A 21,850-nucleotide genomic window follows, 5' to 3' on the forward strand; every position below is an offset into this window, starting at 1 on the left:
TTCAAGCGGTGGTCCAAGTTCAATCCCGACCTGTTGAGATTAGTATCCTTATCGCGCGAGTGGTTAGTGGCTTGTTTTGTTGATGATTCATACGCGAATGCAAACTCTAATATCTAGTCTAGTGTATAAAACCGAAACCTCTTATTCACATGCATATCCACGAGTCAGTTGTTTCACTCTACTTGGCGGCATTCTGCAATCACACTCACAATGTCTGAGCTGGAGCCCATCACAGTTTATGTTCACAGTAAGCGGTAATCTTTGTAACGTGACTGCTTAGTCTAATTTACTGGTCAGGCGCTGGTCCGAACCCTTTCAAGGTGACTATCTTGCTGGAGGAACTTGCTGTCCCTTACACAACGGTACGTAAGTTCATTGCAACTAAGTCAGGTCTCTCACTCGTTATCAGATTGTTGTCGAGGACCCTAAAGAGGATTGGTTTGTCGCAATCAACCCCAATGGCAGAGTGCCGGCTATCAAAGACCCCAACAGCGATATCGTTCTCTGGGAATCTGGAGCCATCATGGAATATCTGGTTGAGACTTATGACGTAAATCAGAGACTATGTGGTACAAGCACATCCAGCAAATGGGAGATCAAACAGTATCTACACTTCCAAGTGTCTGGACAGGTATATTACCCACTCTCAATGCTCGGTTTCCATGTCTGACTCTCTTGCAAGGGCCCGTATTACGGACAAGCTATGTGGTTTCATAAATGCCCTCAAGATATCCCTCTCGCGAAGGAACGTTATGTCAACGAGATAGCCCGGGTCATCAGTGTACTTGACAAGGTCCTCGCTGGAAGGAAGTACCTTGTCGATGGCAAACTGTGAGTACCGTCGTTAATGGAAAATCTGACATGTTAGGCTAATAGACGTAATGAACAGAACTTATGCCGATCTCGCATTCGTACCATGGAACCGGGTTGTCAGTCAGCATCCCTTCTTTAAAACATCTTTGTGGGAAAAACACACCATTCTGAAACAATATCCCAGCTTTTCGGCTTGGCAAGAACGTCTCAATGATCTCCCTTCTGTAAAGGCTGCCTACAAGTAATGCACGATATTGAAGACTAGTCACGGGTGGCTGTTTTGTGAATTTTTCACACGCTGTTACAAAAGAAATGATTACATTAGGAGTAATCTAAACATTGGCTATGTATGTGCATCAACCAACTCTTTATTGGGGACGCAGAGCAGTCCTTTCTGAATCACTCCATCGACCGTGTATGTACTGCCGAACTGTCTTTCCCCAAAATGCAGCGGGTACAGCAAAGGTACCCAGGACACCTATAAGGACAGAAATGAGAACAGTGGGCTCCACGATCTGGAACTCTTGGATCCAAGGAGCTATACCGCTACCTATTCCAAATCCAACCATGTTGCTAGTAAACAGTTGCACAGCCAAAGCCGCAGCGGCCCATTTGGGAAATGCCTCTGTAATCCATAGAGTAAAGGCGACGTTGCCAGTTAGATAGCTGATAATGCTTAGAGAAGATGTGATGTAGATCCAGGTTGAGGACCAGCCTCGCATTAGTATTAGACCATTAACCAAGACGCTAGTTACTCCTGTAAGGACAGGAACAGCGAATAGAACCAAATAGACTTCGGCATGACGAATACCTCCTGCACGGAAGCTGTGATAGCGAGTGAACCATGTGGCGAGGGGTCCCATCGCTGGGAATGCTAACAGAGAACCAATTATTCCTGAGAGAGAAAGAAAAGCGTTGATTGTCTTTGCATCCTTGACTCCTCCCTCTTCCATAATAGCGGAAAACTGAGTAAGGTTGAGGAAGATAACACCGCTGAGGATGGCCCCTGCGAGAAGTGAAACCCAAAAGGTGAGGGGGTTGAGGATGCACAAGAGCATTTGTCCATATGTAGCCGCCGCGGACTCCCAGTTAGTTCCAGGCGCTCTCGTGACTTTGAAGTGAGACCAAAACGAGGAAGAAGAGGGAATATCAGGCAAAGGCTTCTCGTTTCGCAGAGACTCAACTTCGTCCCAGCCTCCATAGATTTCGACTTTCTCTGAGCCGCTCTGGACCAAAACCCTTCCATCGAGTGCGACAGGTGGTCGGAGGAAGAAGGTCTCTGGAACAAATATGATAACCAGTAGAAGAGCAAGTGTGCAGGGAGCAAGCCAGACTTGGTAGACGCATCGCCAGGAAGTAGACAAGTCTGTGGTATACGGCAGCACCAAGATTGATAATCTGATGGAAGCTGATCCCAGACACCAGAATAGAGATAGAGCGGTAGGACGTTCGTGGATAAAAGTCGCGTCGATAAGGATCAGGATACTCTATGACAAATTAGAATTGTTCTTATGCTGAACGGACATATTGTTACGCACCATGCCACTCACTGATCCAGCAGCCAGTCCTTGCAAGCAAACGCAAAGAAGCAACTCGATAAATACTTCTATGTGTCCAGCCCACATTGTTGAAAGGAATGTTATGACAGCTGCAACAACTACGACTGGTCGTCGACCAACCGCCGTAGATAGCGGAATGCCGATGAGGAACCCAAGGCCTGTGAACAGTGTCATGGCTGAGGACAGTGACTCTACACTAAATGGACCAGTTTCCTATTCGTATATTAGTGAGGAACTACATAGTTACTATCGCCTTTCGCACCTTATCCTTGAACTCTTCAGTGATTGCCCGGACCAACAAACCGGGAAGATTCAACGCAAAAGACGCAGAAATAGAAAGACATTGCAAAGCACAAAACCCTAGAAGTCGCTTGGTTGATGACCAAGTGAGCGGATCACGATAGGATCTGCTCGGAATGGGAAGCCTCAGAACACGGCCATTAGAAGAGACAAAGAAAACACTGCCTGCAGTGGGTAGAGACTCGCGTTTAGCGACGGTAGGGCTGGACAAAGAAGGCATTGTGGTCAAGGGCATTGACGCAGTAAAAGGTTATTAGTGAATGGCATGCTCTTTGGACGAGATTATGTGGAAAACTGGAGATTTATTAACCTGGCTCTCGTTAATCGAAGAGATAAATGAAGAAATGCGTTGAAGATAAACAAAGTTTCGGTATATCAAACTGACGTTACTGCTAACCTTAAAAAGGCTACTATTTCCAAAGGGGAACCATGCAATCAAACTGCGGGCGTGTTTGGGATCTGGGTCTTTTCATTGGTAATGTTCGAGTTTTGCATCCTTTTAGTCTAGTTTGCGCAGCGCCGAAACAGGGGTTTGAAGTTAACGATTCATCTTACGAAGCCGGGATGACGCTGTTTGAGCCCAACTTCAGACAAGGGATGTTTTGTAATCAACTCTAAAGGCCTGTCAGAGGAATAAACTATTTATTAAGAGCTGAGCCTCGCCCTCCGCGGAAATTATAAGCGCAGAGACTAATCACCCAACGGGCTGAATCTCAAGTGCCGAGCGTGGCTTATCATGAGATGCTAGTCACTTCTCGGATGAAACGGAGTGGGATGGAAACGCTTAAAAGGATCACGAGCCTAATTATGGATGTTTGATACCCATGGCCGGTGATCTTGGCAGATCAATTGCAACAAAAAAAACCTTACTCGGCCTGTCTTTGGGCCACCGACAAGGGAAGAACTTGGAATCCATTCTAATTCCCAGAGTTTTGGGTGCCCATTGGAATGTCACGGCAAATGTCACCAGAACAAGGTTCGGTTACACTCAAAGTGCATGTCTCAGAGTATAACTATAGGTGACTTGATGATTGACCGCGGAATGTGACTGAGCCTTCAGCCCATTGACTGAGAACAGTTAGTGTTTGGGCATCAGACCGACAATATGACATAGAAGAGCGACAATGAGCAGCGCAACATTGTTTAAATGCCGAGTGTGGCACTGGAGAGTTGGTGATCGGTGTCTAACCGAGCGCTACCCTGCATGCCGATCTGTGTTGAACGAGGTTACTGCAACAGGTTTTGTTGAGCTATGCATTTGCATCTGCCGGCAAGACAACATAAAGGAGTCGCCAGGTGAACAGTATCGACCAAAAGTGTATTCTCAAAATGGAAGCAGATCTTTGAAATCACCAGTGACGACATTTTGTTACCTAAAGTGCTCTGTGCACCTGTCCATGTTGCAGGGAAGTTGGAGTTCTGAAGGATAAAATATGTCATTGGTCCAAGATCAGGGTTTCAAATAATTCGTATTATTTGAGTGCTAAACTATACTTGAACTGATATTCCCGCTCAACTACCGCGCCTTCCTAGCCCGAGAGTAAGAATACGCGTTGAACATCAAGTAGACTACAGGTTTGTGGCAAATCCAAGCTCGTAGGCAAATCCAGTGACAATCTTGGAAAACTCGAGCATGTGGCTGAAGTTAACAGTGTCAATGGTGTCCTTGTCAGAGTGTATGTAAGGGCTGCTGTTCTCAAAGGTAGACTCAAAAGCAAGAGCTGCAGGGTAACCGGCTCGTGTAGCAGAAGCGTGATCGGAGCATCCGTAACCACACTTGGAGTCGACAGCAGGAAGAGAAGAGTACTGTCGTCACATTAGTCTCAACACTTTCAACATATTCAGGTTTACTTACAGCAACGATGACCTTCTTGAGGAAGGCGCTCAGACCAGCATCAACGTTATCAGTGATGACACCGGCAACGGCCTTGGTACCAGGCTTGACGTAACCAGTCATGTCCTGGTTGAGCATGGCCTTGACGGGACGACCCTCACGCTTGTACTGGTTGAAGATGGCGCCACTGCCGAGAAGACCGGCCTCTTCACCCGAGTACCAGTGGAACTCGATAGTGTTGGGGGCTTGACCAGATGCAACACGCGAGTCGCTCAAGAGGACACGGAAGGCCTCGAGAATAGTGACAGTTCCAGATCCATCGTCATCTAGAATAATTAGCAGTTGTCGTGTAAAGTATGAGAGATAACGTACCAGCACCGGGAGCGCGACCAGCAGAAGGGCTGCGAGTGTTGACGGAGTCTTGGTGAGCACCAACAACGATAGTAGAATCGCTCTTTCCGGGGATAGTAGCGATGATACTGGGCTGACGCCAAGTGTGTTTGAACTTGGCAACCTTGACACCCTTGGCTCCACTGGCAGAGATGATGGACTCAACCTGCTGGAACAACCAATCGGCGGACTGTTCTCCATAGGCAGATGTGTAGTATCTGTTGTAAAAGTTGGAGAAGGTCGTCAGAGTGGTGCGAAGGTTAGCCTGGCTCAGCTTAGGCAACAAAGCCTTGACGGCAGAGGACTGAGCGACAGCGCTAGGGAAGCTGGCGAGGAACTGAAGACTGAAACCGACTTCGTCAAGGTCAGTCACGTCGATGAAGTGCTTGCCTTCCTGTAAAAGTTAGATGTGATACTCGGTATGAGGTAGGGTGTCACGAACAGCTCTCAATGCCCACTTCTCCGCTTCGGTGACAGTGCGGACGTCATCAGGTCCGAGCTCGATCTTGTAGAGCTTGGTCTCACGAGATTGGCGAGGCTCAATGGCAGCGGCATTTGACAGGCCCAAAAGGGCGGTAAGAGCGAGGGTAGCACGCATGGTAACGAGAGTAACACTGGCGATCAAGATGAGTCGAAGTTGCTAGAGAAACCTGACTTGATAGACTCGAGATATGATGAGATAGGACCGATTATATATGGAAAGATGTCTGGTTCCTCCGAATATCTACGTTAGGAAGGCGCACAAGCAAGAGCCCGAGCGTCAAGTCATGGCCGGGTCGATTGTGGCAGGAGAAACAATAAACAACCAATTGAGGCACTGATCTCGTATGTCTCGTCAATGTGACCTTCACAAGTTCCAGTTAGACGATCTACAGAATAAGCATAACAAATCCAGTGGACCTTCCTCTATTTTCCCTCAATGCCGTGCGATAGTGTCTCTGCTATATAGAGTCCGGGGTGGCATATGGCGTTAACGGGCCGCTTGTGCATCGGCACTGCTCATTGCGGCAGGTCGTTAATCACTAGGCGAGGTACTTTGTCAAAGCTTGGCATTTGGGCGGGGTTTGAAACATGGTTCTGGTAGGTGTCTCTTGGGCTGATGAGAAGGCATTCCCAGTCTGATTGGATGAGGAACTTTTTGACCGCGATTGCGTAGTTTATACGATGAATGAGGAAGCTCTGTTGATAGTTCTTATCTACCTACCAATATATTCCTTGGCCGACTAGTCGGTTTCTGTATGTTTAGCTCCGGATACAAGCAAGACTTGGGATATCACACTTGAAAACAGCATACGACAGATAAAGCCTCGACAAATATAATACAATCTAAAAATATCTACATCTATATACTCAAGCTTTAACGCTCTTGTTGACTCGGTAAAACATATCTTCTCTCCAGCCGAGAAAGCCGATGTGAGCTGCAGCCGGCCCAACAATTGGCTGCGCAATCAACACTGCTAAAGACGCAACCACAGTTTCCTTATTCGTAATGTATCCCACACGTCTGAGATCAAGTGTGCGATAGAGACTATGTACCAGAACAGAAACACCATTGAGGAACATGTCCCGCTGTAAGAACTCAGTAATTCTGATGTTTGGGTCAGAGCTCGACTTCCCAGAGACCAAGTATGCAACGGTGCCGAAAACACCCGAGACACTAAGTTCCGGGTCGGACCATATCTTGTAGAGCGACCAGAGGTGAATTGCAGTAGCAGTCGCCGCTCCGCCAGCATAGATATATCTCAGCAATGACCGACTGGGGTCTTTTCGCTTTGTAAGTTTCCCGCTCTCTTTCGTTGCGTTTGAGCTAGCATGTGTGGCTGAGCTGCTCTTCACCTTACGTAGAACAGTTGAAACACCAGCAGTGATCAATCCAACGTAAACTGGGAACGGTTGCCACAAGGCAACCATTTGCTGCCATGTGACCTTGTTCTCCCATGGCCATATCATGAGGGCAGTAGGGACGACGAATCCAAGTGCCAGTCCCGGAATAGACGCCTTGACGACTTCAACATCAATGGCGCGGCCAGTGACCATAGAGATGCTGTCCATTACAATCTGTTCACACACAGATAGCATGTGATACAAAGGGGCAGTTCGCCCAATCCCCTTGAGCTGATACATGGCACCAAAGACGGATGGACTACAGTGATTTGTTAGCAATGTACATAGATGAAAAGGCTTTTGTGGTGACTTACAACGAGGTGGGGAGACCTCTTGAACCGGCTCGGTAACTTTCCAAAGTCCAGTCTAGAGCTGTCGAAAACAACAGAGGAGTGAAGGCAATCCATTGCAATCTTGCTGGCCGGTTTTCTGGCTGAATGAAGACCGCAAAGGCAGCGCCCAGAGCTGCCAGAAGCTGATCCACTGCTGCCACTCCTGTATAATTAGTCACTAAAGCCTCGCCCATGAACGTTGCTGGGATTTGCAGCGGATGCAGAATCTGGTTCGCCAGTCGGAAGAGAGCACCTTGACTCAACACACCAAGACCTAAGAGGGCAGTCGAAGAAAAAGGTCTAGCGGGAAGCTGATCAGTGAACGGCACCGAGTGCGGTTTCTCAGGTATGGGAAGAGAGTGCACATGGGTGGCATCTACAAATTTACGGCCGTAGAGGCGCATAGCAGTGTCTATGTTTAATAGACGTGCCAGCTTTGGGGCAATGAATGCCAGGAAAGGTGTTGCCAGAGCATTCAATTCTTGATTCTTGTGCGCATCATCAACAAGCCATTGTACTCTGTCGAAGCGCTCATTTTGTACTGCACTGAAAGCAGATTGGATGTTGGAGTCGCTCCAGTTAGGATATCCTGGAAGAAGGTGGTTTATAAGAGACGCAGCGGTCTCGATGGCGCTGTTGCCTCCATGACCAGTCAACGGCTCGAGCTAAGATTCAGTCAGTATATTGAGGCGAATAAAAGGGCAAAGACAATACCTTGTGAGCTGCATCACCAATAGTGATGATTCGATTATAATGCCACTTTTGGAAAACCCATTCATGGAGGGGCGTCAGTGTCGAGTTGGTCCTGGCTTCGTAGAGATCACCAAAAGTAATTTCGGGAGTGATCTGATCAGACGCATGCTCCTGAGCGAGCTTCGCCTCATCCTCCTTTGTGTATCTGGGAATATCATCGCCGTACAGAGGAGCGGGCAACCTGGCGAATAAAAACCAGTACCACTTTCCACCAGGCCCAACCATTACCAGGTATGAGAACTTGTCGTTGTAAACGTAGTGAGTTCCTTTGATAAGTTCCTCGATGGGCTTTGAGATACCGAAAATGCACTTGTAATAGCAGGGCACCTTTGACCACTCGTTGTCAGGGAAGTAACCAGGAGATGCCTCGTTGCCTATGCGCCACATTTCTTGTCGAACAGTACTGTAAATACCGTCCGCGCCGACAAGAATGTCTCCTTTGAAAACCTTGCCCTTGTCGGTTGTCACTTGGACTCCATCATCCAGTTCCATGACAGTCTTAACAGCTTGACTAGGGTGTACTGAGTCTTTAGACTTCAGGTTGTCGTACAGAATTTCCATGAGAGATTGTCTGTCAATAAAGACAGTTGGATAGCCAAACCTATCTGGAATTAGGAGATTGCGCTTTTCTTAGTTCGCATCCAACGTACCTTGATTCCAGTATATTATGGACACCTTGAAGATGTACAATAATGGAGCCGTCGGAATTTCGTGTCCATGAATTGAGCAGAGGATGATCAATCAATGCTAATAGCGTATCCGCGCATCCGAGTTGATCAAGAATTCGAAGTCCGTTCGATTGAAGACCGATGCTTGCGCCGACCTGCGGTGCAATTTTTTTGTATGATTCGAGCAAAACATAGTCTATGTCGGCCTTTTCCAACATATTGGCGAGGGTAAGGCCGGCTATGCCTCCTCCTGCAATTATCACCTTGTGTTTCGACTTGTCCATTTTGTGATATATTCGGATTGAGTTCGTGTGAAAATGATGGAGTAGGAGAGTATAAAGAGTGTGCCAAGATAGATATGTATGTGCCGACTGCATGAAAGGTCGCTCTCCTATTTATTTGGACGTGGCTGTCACCGGCATACGGACATTACCGATGCCCGGTTCTCGGATAGTCGGGTTACTACAGAACAGATCACTTTGATATGATAAATGGGTCTTGGACGAATGATGATCGCCTATACGGCCGTCAAAACGCGGCGGTTGATCATTCTGCTGGGCATTCGTCACGAAAGGTTACGCCAGCGTTGACAGCTCCACAAACTATGCTTTGGCATCACCATAATATTGCCAGCCAGCGTAACGTTATTGTTCCACATCTGCCGAGGCATCGAAGCGAGATTCATAATCAAACAAACCTGGACAAACCTGGACCCTGATCTATTTACATTTACATAGACGGGTCAACCTGTCATTGGGTAGGCAAGTGTCGTCGAAACAAAAACGAAACTCTATTTAGCCCCTGGACTTTCTATTCAGCCGAGAGCCCGCGATAGATTCCGATTTTCCGATTCTAAACCAGATATCGATAGTTGATCGGATTGTAAAAGAGTCCAAAGACTAATTCAACGTCATATACTATAGTCTGTTTCTAAGTGCTGCCTTGCCACGTGTGACTAGGAAACCTCTGGTGTCATCATTACAGGGGTGCATCTTTCGAGATGGAAACTACCACTGTTCTTGTTATTAAGCCCCTGGGGCTCATAGAAGACGTAATATTTGTGCGAAATTCTTGTCATTATATGATTGTGGATGTATTGAATTCCATTCTGTTTGAGATTTACTTGTCTACGCAGGTTAAGAAGGTATATAAAGGTACAGTGAGTTGCAGATTTGCGGGAATTAAAAACATATTAATCAAAGTTTAGGGTAGATTCCGCGTTACTTGCACCTCTCTTATGAATACCATGCAATATATGTTGACCAGTTATTTAAAACAGTATTTCAAATGGAAAGGAGTACTAAAACTGCTAGGAGTATAATGTCATTTGTCAAGAATTCTCTGACTACCAGTACGAAGTTGCAGAAAATTCCTCACCGCCTACGAATTCACCCATTTGTTATACAAATGTGATCTTGAGAAATTATAGACAACAACAATCGCCATGGAGTATTCTTATCAATCTCTCAACATTCTCTGCCTGTGGCGATATCTCTTTATATAATGCTTCGATCGTCCTCGAAACCCCCCTCTCAATGTTTTGATAGCAATTTTGGCGTTTCTAGTTTTTCAGCTCTCAACAAATTACCCTACAAATCTTGGATAACGCAGATTAAAGGACGTGCAACCCCCTGGTCGATTCACTGCCCAATACGACGCTCTGTTGGTTGTTGTGCTGTTGGTCCTCTCCAGTCCCACTTCTATATGCAACAAGGCAAATTGGCACATCTATCAAGCTCAAAGGAAAGACAAAGTTTGGACGAGGCTCAGAATAAACAGCTGGATACGTAGTAGTTTTCAAAATAAAAGTCGGAGTTGTATCGCCATTTCAAAGTAATGGACCGTTCTCACAACAGGAAGTGGACTTGGTGTTGTGAATTTATGTTCAGTGGTTGGTCTCTGAGTCAGATCATCACTTGATCCCAGTAGGTGCATTGACCCCAGCCTGAAGCATATCCTACAACTAAACTCCTCCTGGACTGCAGCAACAAGAGGACATGCGAGACTGTGCCAAGAGCATCCCGTGTATAGCCTGGTCTCCTAAACTATGGGTACCATATATCAAACCTTACCCCACGTTAATCAGATTGGCCAATTCTCTTCTTGTCACATCACTAACTTGAATTCGACCGGACGCGTCGACAGTCCCTCAGTCCGTAGGGCCAAGACTAACGATATTCGGCTCCTTCAAACGCCTGTCGGCCTTTGCATTTGCTCCTTGATGATGTTACCCACTCTGACGTATTTGGGCCTTGCTCTTGCCCTTTTCCAATGCTTGGTATTTTGTGATGCCAAGTTCATCCGTCCTCCTGAGATCGATCAGAACCGAAAAAGCGATGCAGATATAGGAAAAAACACACGGTATAACATCGGGTACGAAATCCAGATAGACTGGAGATCGACTATTGAGGGCACTCAACTCTGGATAATGCAACTTAACAAAGGAACAGTTAACGGTGCAGAATTGAGGCAACTGTATAGTAGGAATACTCGCATCTCTATCTTTATACTAATGACTGACATATGTATTCAGCCAGTCGCACCGAGTGGGAAGCCGAGTACAATATTGCAGGGTTATCGAAGAACGGGGAGGACTCCGTGTACTGCTTCACATTATGGGAAAGCTCAAACGGTTATTTGGCTCAATCTATAACATTCAACGTTACCGCCCCAGATCCCGAAACGACCACGACGATATCAAAGGTCTTATCCATTACAAGAACCACAACACAGTCCATCGCTGAATCGACTACTCAGAGTGAACCCTCAACAACAGCAAAAACAACAGCAACATCAACAACGATCGCGGAAGAAGATACAGGTGCAACGCCAAATTCTGGGCTATCTAAGGGCGAGACGGCAGGTGCAGCGGTTGGTGGGACAATCGGAGGTCTGTTGATTTTTGGCTGCGTCGGATGGCTCTTATGGAAACAGATTTCGAAGAAGAAAAGGGATCCAAGCATATATGAGGTTCCGACGGGACAGCTGCCGGTATCAGAACCCAAGGCTGAGCTACCTGGCGATCATGGATCCCATATTCCTGGCTACGCAAGAAGCCCTCCCGGAGTTTTTGAAGCACCTTGATTGATTTCCTCACGTTTATGCTGATCGAGGACCGAAGCGTCGTTACCTGCTATAATACAACCATTTCTAATAGGTCCCCTTATATTAGTTATTCCTTTCATGAAAGGTTCCAAGTGCGCTGTGTCGCCATCAGGTGCAGTTCTCAGACATTGAAGAGCAGATCATAGTTGTCTCACGGTCGGTAAGTGAAAATGACAGTGCCTTTATTTTGGTGGCTCACTTTTTATTGTTTTTCCATGTGTATTCCGCAATACCCAGGACCAAAACTACAGCGGTCCGGGATTTGTTTATATGCGAGCTATTCGCTTACGAATACCTTATCAACCAGTGAAATTCGATGTGCCTCGAACAGCCTTGCTCGCTAACCGCTTTAGAGCCGTCCAACAACCTTCAAAAGTAAGCCCTTGGCCGAATACAACTAGATCTACAAACTTATATGGTGCTCCGACTCCATAGGCCGAAGTCCGTAGTCTATAGCTACGTCACCGACCCGGACCGGTCGTTTATATATATCCCGATGTTCCTGGCACCAGCGTACAAATATTTACTATATTAATGCGACTAGTTTTGGTAGAAGTAGTAAATAAAACATATCGAAAGCTCACAATGGTAGCTCTAGCGACACAATCAGAAGACCAGCCTCGGGATGTCGTCTTTCGAAACTATTCTTCCCAACAAGCGTCAAACTATGCCGAAGGTCGGCTCGGCTACTCAGAGACTTTGATTGAATTTGTTTTGAAACAGCACAATTCAAGTGGCGGCCACAATGGAGTTGTGTTGGATGTCGGATGTGGTCCAGGTCCAGCGACTCGAATGCTGGCGCCGCACTTTGATGTCGCTTATGGCGCTGATCCAGGCCACAGCATGATCGAAAAGGCTCAACAGATGGGAGGCACATCTAAAGCCGATGTTCAGATCGAGTACAAAGTGAGCGGCGCTGAAGAACTTGACAAGATCGATGGCCTTGAGCATTCTTCAGTTGATCTCATAACAGCGGCTGCTGCGGTATATACCTGTCAAACTCCTTGACTCAAGATATATGTGACTGACACCAACAATAGGCCCATTGGTTCGACATGCCAAAATTTTGGAATGCAGCTGCCAAGCTGTTAAAACCGGGTGGCACTGTTGCCCTATGGACAGCTTTCAGGCAGTCTGGTATGTACAAAGACTCGACCTTTAGCTCCCCAGCTAACATCGATAGACCTATCCGGCGGAGACAAAGTACAAACTATCTTTGAAGACTTCAGACAGAATGTGCTTCGACCATACCACTCAGCCGGTAGTCAAATTACGATGGATGGATATGTTGATCTCGTCATGCCTTGGGATGATCCAACCACTGCTTCACTGTATGATCGCAAATCGTCTTCCCGCCACGAACTCAGTGCCAAGGATGGGCATTTTCCTAAACACTACCTGATGGACAATACGCCGGGTGATGTCTCACTAGACGAGAAGCTCCAAAGGTTTGAGAAACTCGTCAATAGTTTTGGGACAGTCAATCGCTGGCAAAAAGCCAATCCTGAATTGATTGGAACGGAAGATGATATCGTCAAGATTTTGATGCGCAAACTGCGAGCTGCAGCTGAAGAAAATGGGGGCTCACTGGATTTGTCAGGCCTGGCAGATAAATATGTTATCGCGGTTATTATTGTGAAGAGGGTATGAGATATCTGCGTGCCTCCCACAGACACATGTAGATTTGTCTGGGATGATGGGTGAAAAGTAATGGACAAATTGATACGGTGGAAAGTATGATGAGAACAATTTGAATCAGAAAGAAATAGTACTGTAGTAACCGAGAGATCTCCAACAAACGCGTCCAATGAAGTTAACATGAATCACTACTGAAATCTGCCGACAGATAAGACCAACAAGTCTGCCTCGATCAATTTCACCAAGGGTAGCCATGGATGCACGTTACTGTTGGCTCTAAACATTGCAACCCTGTTCGCAAAGCCTCATTGGATCGCTTCATTCTTCACATGCAACGCTACACCAACCCTTGGCCATGTCGACTCTTTGTGATGATTGACAGACAACACACAAATTTACTTTGGCTCTGATTCCATGAATGAGATGTCTTGCTGCAGACTTGCGCCACATACGCAATACTATGGAGCTTAATCCAGTCCATCAATGAAAATGACGATATGGACTTTTGGCATTTGCATTGGCAATGAATGAAGCCAGTTCATGGGTTTGAATGGTAATCCATTGATATACGGTATGGAAGCATGAATGCGACGAAGCATGATCCGATTTGTTGTAATGAGTGCAAGCTTGAACATAAAAAGCAAATTGTTCATAAACTCGGGTGAGGAGGAAAGAGTCAGTGATCAGCCCCTGGAAGGCACATGAAATGAATGGTGCAACCGAACCGGGGATCACTAACCATGTCACCCGGTGACATGTCCAGCAAAGCCAAGATCTGCAAAACGGTTTACGAGAATTCCTTCAACTGCCAGGGATACTTTTTACACCCGCATCAACAAATATACCCGACGGATGTTAATTCCGGCCCGTGAGGAGGATTTACCCATATTGGCTTAGGCATGGATGATCTGACAGAGATCATGAGATAAGAGGTCGACATGGATGTCATCTGCATGTTTTAAACTTCAACACGCCTTCTGATTGTGTTTACTTCATGCGAGGATTATTAAGGATGGGATCCTGCCGCATGTCATCCGGAGGCTTGACATTGACAAACTGGTTATAGCTTGTGCCGATTACCACCTGCGACGTGATTGTCGAACCAACAGAGAAATCATGTCCTAAGATTACAGATTTTATCCCATTGTATCTGCTATGCAACCAACACTCAAATGCAGAAATTGCGTGTTTTATGCCTTGCAATCTGACTTGCAACCTTGATATAGGTGCCCAACACGAAGTACACAGAGTGATATCCCACTGTCAGACATACCGGGGCCATGGTTCAGCCATTCCAGAGAAATCTTGTCTGTACCTTGCAGTAGTCTTAGAAGCCATAACAATGCAGACCTTCCCATTTCTTGGCTTGGTCCGTGACGTCCTCCTTGCAATTATTGTCTTGGAACTCACTACACGTTGAGATGCTTTTCACGCGCGAGCATGAGGCACCGTTCAACAAGTCTCCCGTCGTACGGGCGGTGTCGATGATTTTGATGGTAGTCACGGTTTTCTCCGTCGTTATTCGCCTTCTCACACGACTGGCTGCTGTCAAGAGGCTAAAATACTCGACTTTCTTTACGTCTGATGAGATAATGATACACACATCAATGGTTGGTTATGTAATGAGCCTCTAAATACTAACTGACATATTATAGATTTTCTCAATTGCTCAGTCGACCATTGTTTATACGCAGGGCTCTAATGGACTGGGCAAGCTTGACATATCATCATCGCAAATATCTTCAATATTAAAGGTAGGGTATTTCCAGAACAATCTGGGCATGTCTAATTCTCACAGAGCCAACTTGGATCTGATGTACTCTTCTTCATCACCTTGGGTCTATCCAAGCTTTCCGCTACATCAACCATTTGGACCATGTCGCCTTTGTCCAACAAGACGATCCTGCCAATTCAGATTCTCATTGGAGGCTGGGCTATATCGGCAGTGTTTGTACGAAGCTTTGCTTGCTCGTTATCGAATCCTTGGGATTATCTCAACGGACAATGTATCAATATGGTATGTATTTCCAGCTTCGCGGGTTACTTCTAATTCTGTACAGGTAGCTTTCTAGATCTACGCCGACGCAATCAATATGACCACCGATGTTTTGATCACCGCGCTCACTCTTGGGATATTAGTGCATCTACAAATGCCCATGGGAAGAAAAGTAATGGTCATTGGCGTATTTGGATCTCGAATTGTGTAAGCAAAATTGACTACAATCTGTCCCATTGACTGACAGTTTAGAACAATCCCTCCGACGATATCTCACATAGTTTACTACAAGCGCACACTGAACTCACCAACACCCATATTCGAAATGTGGATGCCAACAATCATCAACCAAGTCATACAATGCCTCGGTATAATGACAACCTGCATCCCTTTCTGGTGGCGATTTCTCAAGAGTATGGAGTCTGGACAAATGGGAGCAGGAGACATTTTCGGTGCATTGAGCAGAAGCAACAACACCAAGAGCGGGGGAACTTCATCTCGGGGGCAGGCCTTCGAATTGACATGTAGACCGAGCACGGCAAAATATGGGGGGGCGTGGGACGTGGATGTGGCACGGCACAACAGCCAGGAAGCCCTTGTTGATCCTTCTGCTAGTACTACAGGGAATTAGAGTTATTTGTAGAGTAACAATTACAGTAATGGTGTCCGCAGCGGCCCGTTTGGAATGCTTCGATGCTAGCCAGAGTGGGATTTAAACGAGGACTTGGCCTACATTTGAACAAGGATATGATCGCCATGGCAAGTTTCAGTGTGTGCAAGTGGTCTTATGAATATTTTCTCTCTCTTTCATCGACTGTTGGTTAATGTCTTTTCCCATGTAAAAACATGCGTGCAACACAGTACAGGCCAGGGTTGTGCAGGGATACATTGCTACTGTTCGCAGGATTTTAGGTAAGGGCCAACCAACTGCATGTGAAGACGGGTTTCATTTTGTCTTAAACAGCTGTTCATTATTTGTCCAACCCTCTTTCTTTGCCTGAACATCCCCATCGTTTTCGCTGTCGGGGTGTCCATTTTCCTTGGTTCTTTCACCTTCGTTTCCTACCTGTCATTCTGACACCTTCAATATGGCGAATCGATACGAGCTCGACGCATTGGGTTCCGGCAAGCATGCTCGGCCTACGGTTGAAGATGTTTCACAGCTCAGTGACCAAGACCACATGGACAGTGCACAATTGAACATGCTGGGTAAAAAGTCAGTCCTCAAGGTAAACATAAGTCTCTGCCCATCAACTCCACCACTAACAACCAGCAGAGAAACTTTGGAGGATGGACAATCCTAGGGTTCAGCTGCGCCGTCCTCGTAACATGGGAGGGAACCCTCATGAACTTCGCACCCGGCCTCACAAACGGTGGTAGCGCTGGTATAATCTACGGCTTCATCTTTGTCTGGATCGGTGTCCTCAGCTCCTTCGCGACGCTCTGCGAACTTGTGTCGATCGCTCCCATGGCAGCTGGTCAGTACCACTGGGTCGCCATGCTCGCCCCTCCTCGATACTCGAAATATCTCAGCTACATCACAGGATGGATGAACTTTGCAGGTTGGCAGGGAACTTCTGCAGCAGCTGGCTTCCTCACTGCGACGATGATACAGGGTCTTGTTATTTTTACGCGCCCTGATTACGATGCGCAAACGTGGCACGGCACTCTGTTGATCTGGGCTTGTATCTTGGTTGCCATCATCATCAATACTGTCGTCAGCGCTCTGCTTCCTATACTCGAGGGCATGATCTTGATCTTGCATCTTATTGGGTTCTTTGCTATCCTTATTACTCTTCTTGTCTTCCGCGATAATGACAATGGCACCGAAGTCTTTACGGAGTGGAGGAATGGTGGTGAGTGGCCTACACAAGGCCTCTCGTGGTTTGTGGGATTGTTGGGTTGCGTCTTTTCCTTCACTGGTGTCGACTGTTCTTTCCATGTAAGTCAAATCATCCTTTTAGCGCCTATTGCTGACAATGCTAGATGTGCGAAGAAGTCAGAAACCCTTCTCTAGTAGTTCCTCGATCTATCATGGGCAGCATCACCATCAATGGCCTCTTGGGCTTCGGAATGATCATCGCCATGCTTTACAGCGCCACAGACATCGACGCAGCTGTCGATTCTCCTACCGGATATCCTTTCATGGAGATCTTCTACCAAGCTACAGGGTCTATCAACGGAACAGCTGGAATGGCATCACTAATTGTTCTCATGACCCTGTCGGCTACTGTTGGTGTTATCGCCTCGACATCACGGATGCTGTGGGCTTTTGCTCGAGACAACGCCATGCCTTTCTCAGGCACTCTCTCAAAGGTACTTTTCTTGCCCCTCGTGAAGCTCCTTGACTAACAATCCAGGTGGAACCCCGAACCAACATGCCTGTCTGGTCCATCTCCATCACATGCCTTATTTCCTGCCTCATCGGTCTGATCAACCTCGGCTCATCAGTGGTCTACAATGCCATCATCTCAGTCGCTATTTCTGGCCTTTACGCATCTTACTTTGTGCCGGCCATACTACTTCTCTATCGACGCTGTGACAAGGATTACAAGATTAGAAACATCGCTGGTGACGGACAAGTCCTAGAGTGGGGGCCATGGCATCTCAAGGGCATGTTTGGTATTGCCAACAACGTCTTTGCATGCATGTTTATCTTTATTGTTTGGTTCTTTAGCTTGTGGCCTCCTCAGACTCCAGTGGATGCTGCTAGCATGAATTATGCTCCCTTGATGACTGGTGGGGTTGCTATTCTTGCTACTATTTACTACTTTTTGTTTGCCAACAAGGTGTATGTTGGACCCAAGGTAGAGATTTAGATAGGCTCGAATCCAAAGCACAGTGGCGAGAGTGGAATTAGTGTCTAAAATTGACATTCTAAATTAATTTTCGTGCAATCGTTCAGATAAGCACAGTCTGTGTTGAAGCCTATAGACAAGCGACTATTTCCATGGCATGATTGTGATTTCAGGCCAAAGTTTAATCCATCGCTGAGTCTTTTTGATGTATGTCTCCTCAGTCATGATCTGTTGGTTTGGACGCACAACGAGTGTAAACATATCCGAAAGGCCCCAAGGCGCAAAGATGTCCCATTCTCCGTCCTCTCTCAAACTCACGCCAATCAATGCCGTATTGGTTCCCCACGCAGTCATAGCAGCCTCGCTAGAGTGGTGTTGGGGACAAGGCCGTCCAAATTTCTTCTCGTACCAGAGATGCACACGCGCCTGGTTTCGAATCTCAACTTCGACGGGGATATCCTTGAAGAGTTCCTTTCCCTTTTGAATGACGACATCCTCAGCTTCCCACGAGAGATCTGAAGCGTCGAAGTAGATCAAGTCGTAGTCATCTATGCCCTGTTCCGGATCTCGATTTGTCATGACGTTCCAGACGGTTTGCGTGAGTGCACCAGCGGCGAGATACCAATTGGGGAGCTTCATCTCGGCAGCGCGCGACAAGACGGTTATGAGGGTTTTGTTGTGTTTAACTACATCTTTAAAGCGCGATATTTGGTCGTTGAGGGGTAATAGGCTGGCGTCCATGGTTGCGGTGGTTTGTGATGTTCACGTTTGTGTTTGTGTGAAACAGAAAACTCAGGCCATCTTGATATGATTTGACTGTCTGCACGTGACACAACGCTGCACAATGATTACATATGTCTGGATCGTGAAAGAATAATTATCTAGGGATTTTAAATGCGTTTAGCAGACTGGATTTACTTGGCACCTATAGTTTGTCGCAATTGAGACCTTGGCCATGGCTCCCTCTCTGATTAGTTCTGTATTGGCTTGGGACATCTGCTCAAGTTGCAACACAGCTGTTTTATCATGAACAAACAAATTTGTCGATGATTTCTTTCCAATCGACCATTTGATATCTGACTTAGTTACCATGGTAGCAACAAACTACAATTGGGTCTGATTTTTGGGCAAAGGCAGATGCTTGTTAGGTGGTGCCTACAGTCACGAAGACAGATTGCCAATCCACAAGGCAAAGGGTTGGACAAGCTGTAGCTACCTTGGAAGGCAGAAATAAGTGAATGATGGTTTTGGGATATTTAGAGAAACGTTTCCCATTGAGGACTCTTTTCCTTCTTCTCCAGACCTTTATCCAATGTCATCTTTTTTCGCTATTGTCTGCCCTCTATAACTCACCGCCCTAAACCTTATAACACTACCAATGGTGGACCACCAGACTCTACGTTCCTCGGTGTAAACCGTCAACAATACTGGTCGTGGACATGATTCTCAATCCTATATGAGAACATATATATACACATTTTATTATATATTCACCCAGAATGTTGCGAGGCGTAGCAACGCCGAAGACGGGTCGGAAGCGATACCGGTCCAGAGGAAACTACCCCACCATATATAGACAGTACCGAGTCAGCAGCTGCCTCTAACAGCGAGATCTGCTCAACTCGCAGCAGCCCAGACAGCCAACCGAAAGCTGCAGGGCAGTCGACAACACTGGCCTGCCACGTATCACGGTAATCGATAGTTGCACAAACCCGACAATGTCTTTGATTACCGTCGTTGATAGGCCTTGTCCATTCAATGACTCTCAGAGACCACAGATAGCGGATATCGGCCCCGCTTAACTTGGTGCCAGATAAATCATCACAAGACTCTCTAGAGGACTCTCACTCAGTAGAGTGCGGGGTAACTAGACGGAACTGTCGGTCTGTCTCCGGAGCCGGCCGACTATCTTACACGTAGCAGGAACCTTCCGCCTCTCCTATATCAACCATTTCAATTTTATTCCTTCTCTATCAAACACCATTCAATTATCGTCAAAATGCCTTCAACTTCAATCTACCAGTCTGTCATCTATCCGGGCAATCACGAGAAGCTATCTTCTCCAACAGATACCCAAAACTTCATCGACAACAAGCTCGTCTCCTCAAAGACAACAAAATGGATCGATGTTCATGATCCAGCAACAAACAACATTATCACCCGTGTCCCAGAAAGCACAAAAGATGAGCTCGAGGAAGCTGTTCGCTCAGCTAAAGCTGCATTCCCAGGATGGAAGAGGACAAGCATCATTAAGCGTCAGCAGATCATGTTCAAGCTGACGCATCTGATCCGTGAGCATATGGATAACCTTGCCACAAGCATCGTCACAGAGCAGGGAAAGACTTTTGCCGATGCAAAGGGTGATGTTCTGCGTGGACTGCAAGTTTGTGAGACAGCGTGTGGAATTACCACCCAGCTCACTGGAGAGGTTCTCGAGGTTGCAAAGGACATGGAAACACGGTCTTACCGACAGCCTCTTGGCATCACTGCCGCCATCTGCCCATTTAACTTCCCTGCTATGATCCCCCTATGGTCTCTCCCCTTGGCGACAGTCACTGGAAACTGCATGATTGTCAAGCCTTCCGAGCGTGATCCAGGCGCAGCCATGATGATTGCCGAACTGTGCAGAGAGGCTGGCTTTCCCCCTGGTGTTGTCAACGTCGTGCACGGCTCAAAGGACACGGTCAACTTCCTCCTCGACGAACCAGAAATTCAGGCCATTTCTTTCGTTGGATCCAACAAAGCCGGAGAATACATCTACCAACGCGGCTCAGCCAACGGAAAGCGTGTCCAAGCTAACCTCGGCGCAAAGAACCATGCGCTTCTGAGCTTGGACGCAAACAAAGAGCACGCACTCGACTCAATTGCCGGCGCTGCATTTGGCGCTGCTGGACAACGATGCATGGCTTTGAGTGTTTTGATCACCCTGGGCGATGCGAAGCAATGGATGGATGATCTGGTGAAAAAGGCAAAGAACCATGTTGCCGGAAGTGGATTTGACTCCAAGTCTGACTTTGGACCGCTCATTACACCGCAAGCTCGTGACCGATGTGAGGCGCTTATCACCAGCGCTGAGAAGGAGGGTGCCAAGATCCTCCTCGATGGCAGAGGCTGGAAGCCCGAGGGTTTCCCCGACGGTAACTGGGTAAGTGAAACAATCAGACACCAAGACAAAGACGCTAACTATCATAGGTCGGCCCAACAGTCATCGCAGGTGTCACACCAGAGATGGAATGCTACCGCGAAGAGATCTTTGGTCCCGTGCTTCTGTGTATGGAAGCCGACACTCTCCAATCAGGAATCGACATCATCAACTCCAACGCTTGGGGTAACGGTGCGGTCATCTTTACCAACAACGGCGCCAAGGCCTCTTTGTTCCAGCAAGAGATCGACGCTGGACAAGTTGGCATCAACGTGCCGATTCCCGTTCCTCTGCCCATGTTCTCCTTCACTGGCAACAAGAGAAGTGTAGCTGGTACTGGCTTGGCCAACTTTTACGGCAAGGATGGATTGAGATTCTACACCCAGTGGAAGACTGTGACGTCGCTTTGGAAGGCGGATGATGCCAGTACCGGTGAGAAGTTGACGAGTATGCCAACCAGCTCTTGAGCGGAGGACAAAGAGACAATAGCAGCCTACAAGGCGTTAGCTCAGGCTGGTCACTGTGTACGTGGCTATTGAGCATCGTCTATTGTCGTGTCAATAAAAACAAGGTGGCGTCTAGACAAACCTTGCAAGTTCTTTGTTCCGTATTGCACGTCCCTAACCTGGACATCCACA

At 47.0% G+C, this 21,850-nt stretch overlaps 9 protein-coding genes across 9 annotated transcripts, besides 1 other annotated feature; 5 read left to right on the forward strand and 4 right to left on the reverse strand.

Annotated features, from left to right (window-relative positions):
• Positions 1 to 210: 210 nt before the first annotated feature.
• On the forward strand, positions 211 to 1,058 carry FPSE_11337 (uncharacterized protein; the record flags this gene model as incomplete). The annotated part of the gene is made up of 5 exons (XM_009264454.1): positions 211 to 247; positions 298 to 362; positions 410 to 631; positions 683 to 831; positions 890 to 1,058. 5 exons carry the CDS (start codon positions 211 to 213, stop codon positions 1,056 to 1,058), a joined length of 642 nt encoding a protein of 213 aa, XP_009262729.1.
• A 123-nt stretch (positions 1,059 to 1,181) lies between these two features.
• FPSE_11336 (uncharacterized protein) lies at positions 1,182 to 2,892 on the reverse strand (the record flags this gene model as incomplete). The annotated part of the gene is made up of 3 exons (XM_009264453.1): positions 1,182 to 2,300; positions 2,352 to 2,585; positions 2,635 to 2,892. The coding sequence occupies 3 exons, from the start codon at positions 2,890 to 2,892 to the stop codon at positions 1,182 to 1,184; spliced, it is 1,611 nt and encodes a 536-aa protein (XP_009262728.1).
• Positions 2,893 to 4,241: 1,349 nt separating this feature from the next.
• Positions 4,242 to 5,494, reverse strand: FPSE_11335 (uncharacterized protein; the record flags this gene model as incomplete). The annotated part of the gene is made up of 4 exons (XM_009264452.1): positions 4,242 to 4,478; positions 4,528 to 4,832; positions 4,879 to 5,290; positions 5,339 to 5,494. 4 exons carry the CDS (start codon positions 5,492 to 5,494, stop codon positions 4,242 to 4,244), a joined length of 1,110 nt encoding a protein of 369 aa, XP_009262727.1.
• Positions 5,495 to 6,246: 752 nt separating this feature from the next.
• On the reverse strand, positions 6,247 to 8,817 carry FPSE_11334 (uncharacterized protein; the record flags this gene model as incomplete). The annotated part of the gene is made up of 4 exons (XM_009264451.1): positions 6,247 to 7,039; positions 7,095 to 7,777; positions 7,827 to 8,466; positions 8,516 to 8,817. 4 exons carry the CDS (start codon positions 8,815 to 8,817, stop codon positions 6,247 to 6,249), a joined length of 2,418 nt encoding a protein of 805 aa, XP_009262726.1.
• A 1,940-nt stretch (positions 8,818 to 10,757) lies between these two features.
• FPSE_11333 (uncharacterized protein) lies at positions 10,758 to 13,288 on the forward strand (the record flags this gene model as incomplete). The annotated part of the gene is made up of 7 exons (XM_009264450.1): positions 10,758 to 11,013; positions 11,067 to 11,599; positions 11,751 to 11,798; positions 11,876 to 12,013; positions 12,218 to 12,622; positions 12,761 to 12,775; positions 12,809 to 13,288. The coding sequence occupies 7 exons, from the start codon at positions 10,758 to 10,760 to the stop codon at positions 13,286 to 13,288; spliced, it is 1,875 nt and encodes a 624-aa protein (XP_009262725.1).
• Positions 11,301 to 11,334: a microsatellite.
• Positions 13,289 to 14,697: 1,409 nt separating the features above from the next.
• Positions 14,698 to 15,903, forward strand: FPSE_11332 (uncharacterized protein; the record flags this gene model as incomplete). The annotated part of the gene is made up of 5 exons (XM_009264449.1): positions 14,698 to 14,886; positions 14,932 to 15,030; positions 15,075 to 15,293; positions 15,349 to 15,479; positions 15,525 to 15,903. The coding sequence occupies 5 exons, from the start codon at positions 14,698 to 14,700 to the stop codon at positions 15,901 to 15,903; spliced, it is 1,017 nt and encodes a 338-aa protein (XP_009262724.1).
• Positions 15,904 to 16,360: 457 nt separating this feature from the next.
• FPSE_11331 (uncharacterized protein) lies at positions 16,361 to 18,091 on the forward strand (the record flags this gene model as incomplete). Its single annotated transcript, XM_009264448.1, has 4 exons — positions 16,361 to 16,501; positions 16,549 to 17,214; positions 17,259 to 17,588; positions 17,633 to 18,091. 4 exons carry the CDS (start codon positions 16,361 to 16,363, stop codon positions 18,089 to 18,091), a joined length of 1,596 nt encoding a protein of 531 aa, XP_009262723.1.
• Positions 18,092 to 18,214: 123 nt separating this feature from the next.
• Positions 18,215 to 18,811, reverse strand: FPSE_11330 (uncharacterized protein; the record flags this gene model as incomplete). Its single annotated transcript, XM_009264447.1, has 1 exon — positions 18,215 to 18,811. One exon carries the CDS (start codon positions 18,809 to 18,811, stop codon positions 18,215 to 18,217), a length of 597 nt encoding a protein of 198 aa, XP_009262722.1.
• Positions 18,812 to 20,069: 1,258 nt separating this feature from the next.
• FPSE_11329 (uncharacterized protein) lies at positions 20,070 to 21,679 on the forward strand (the record flags this gene model as incomplete). The annotated part of the gene is made up of 2 exons (XM_009264446.1): positions 20,070 to 21,215; positions 21,263 to 21,679. The coding sequence occupies 2 exons, from the start codon at positions 20,070 to 20,072 to the stop codon at positions 21,677 to 21,679; spliced, it is 1,563 nt and encodes a 520-aa protein (XP_009262721.1).
• Between the last annotated feature and the right edge of the window lie 171 nt (positions 21,680 to 21,850).

This window comes from Fusarium pseudograminearum, chromosome 1 (genome assembly GCF_000303195.2).
Source record: "Fusarium pseudograminearum CS3096 chromosome 1, whole genome shotgun sequence".
NCBI classification, from domain to species: Eukaryota; Fungi; Ascomycota; class Sordariomycetes; order Hypocreales; family Nectriaceae; genus Fusarium; species Fusarium pseudograminearum.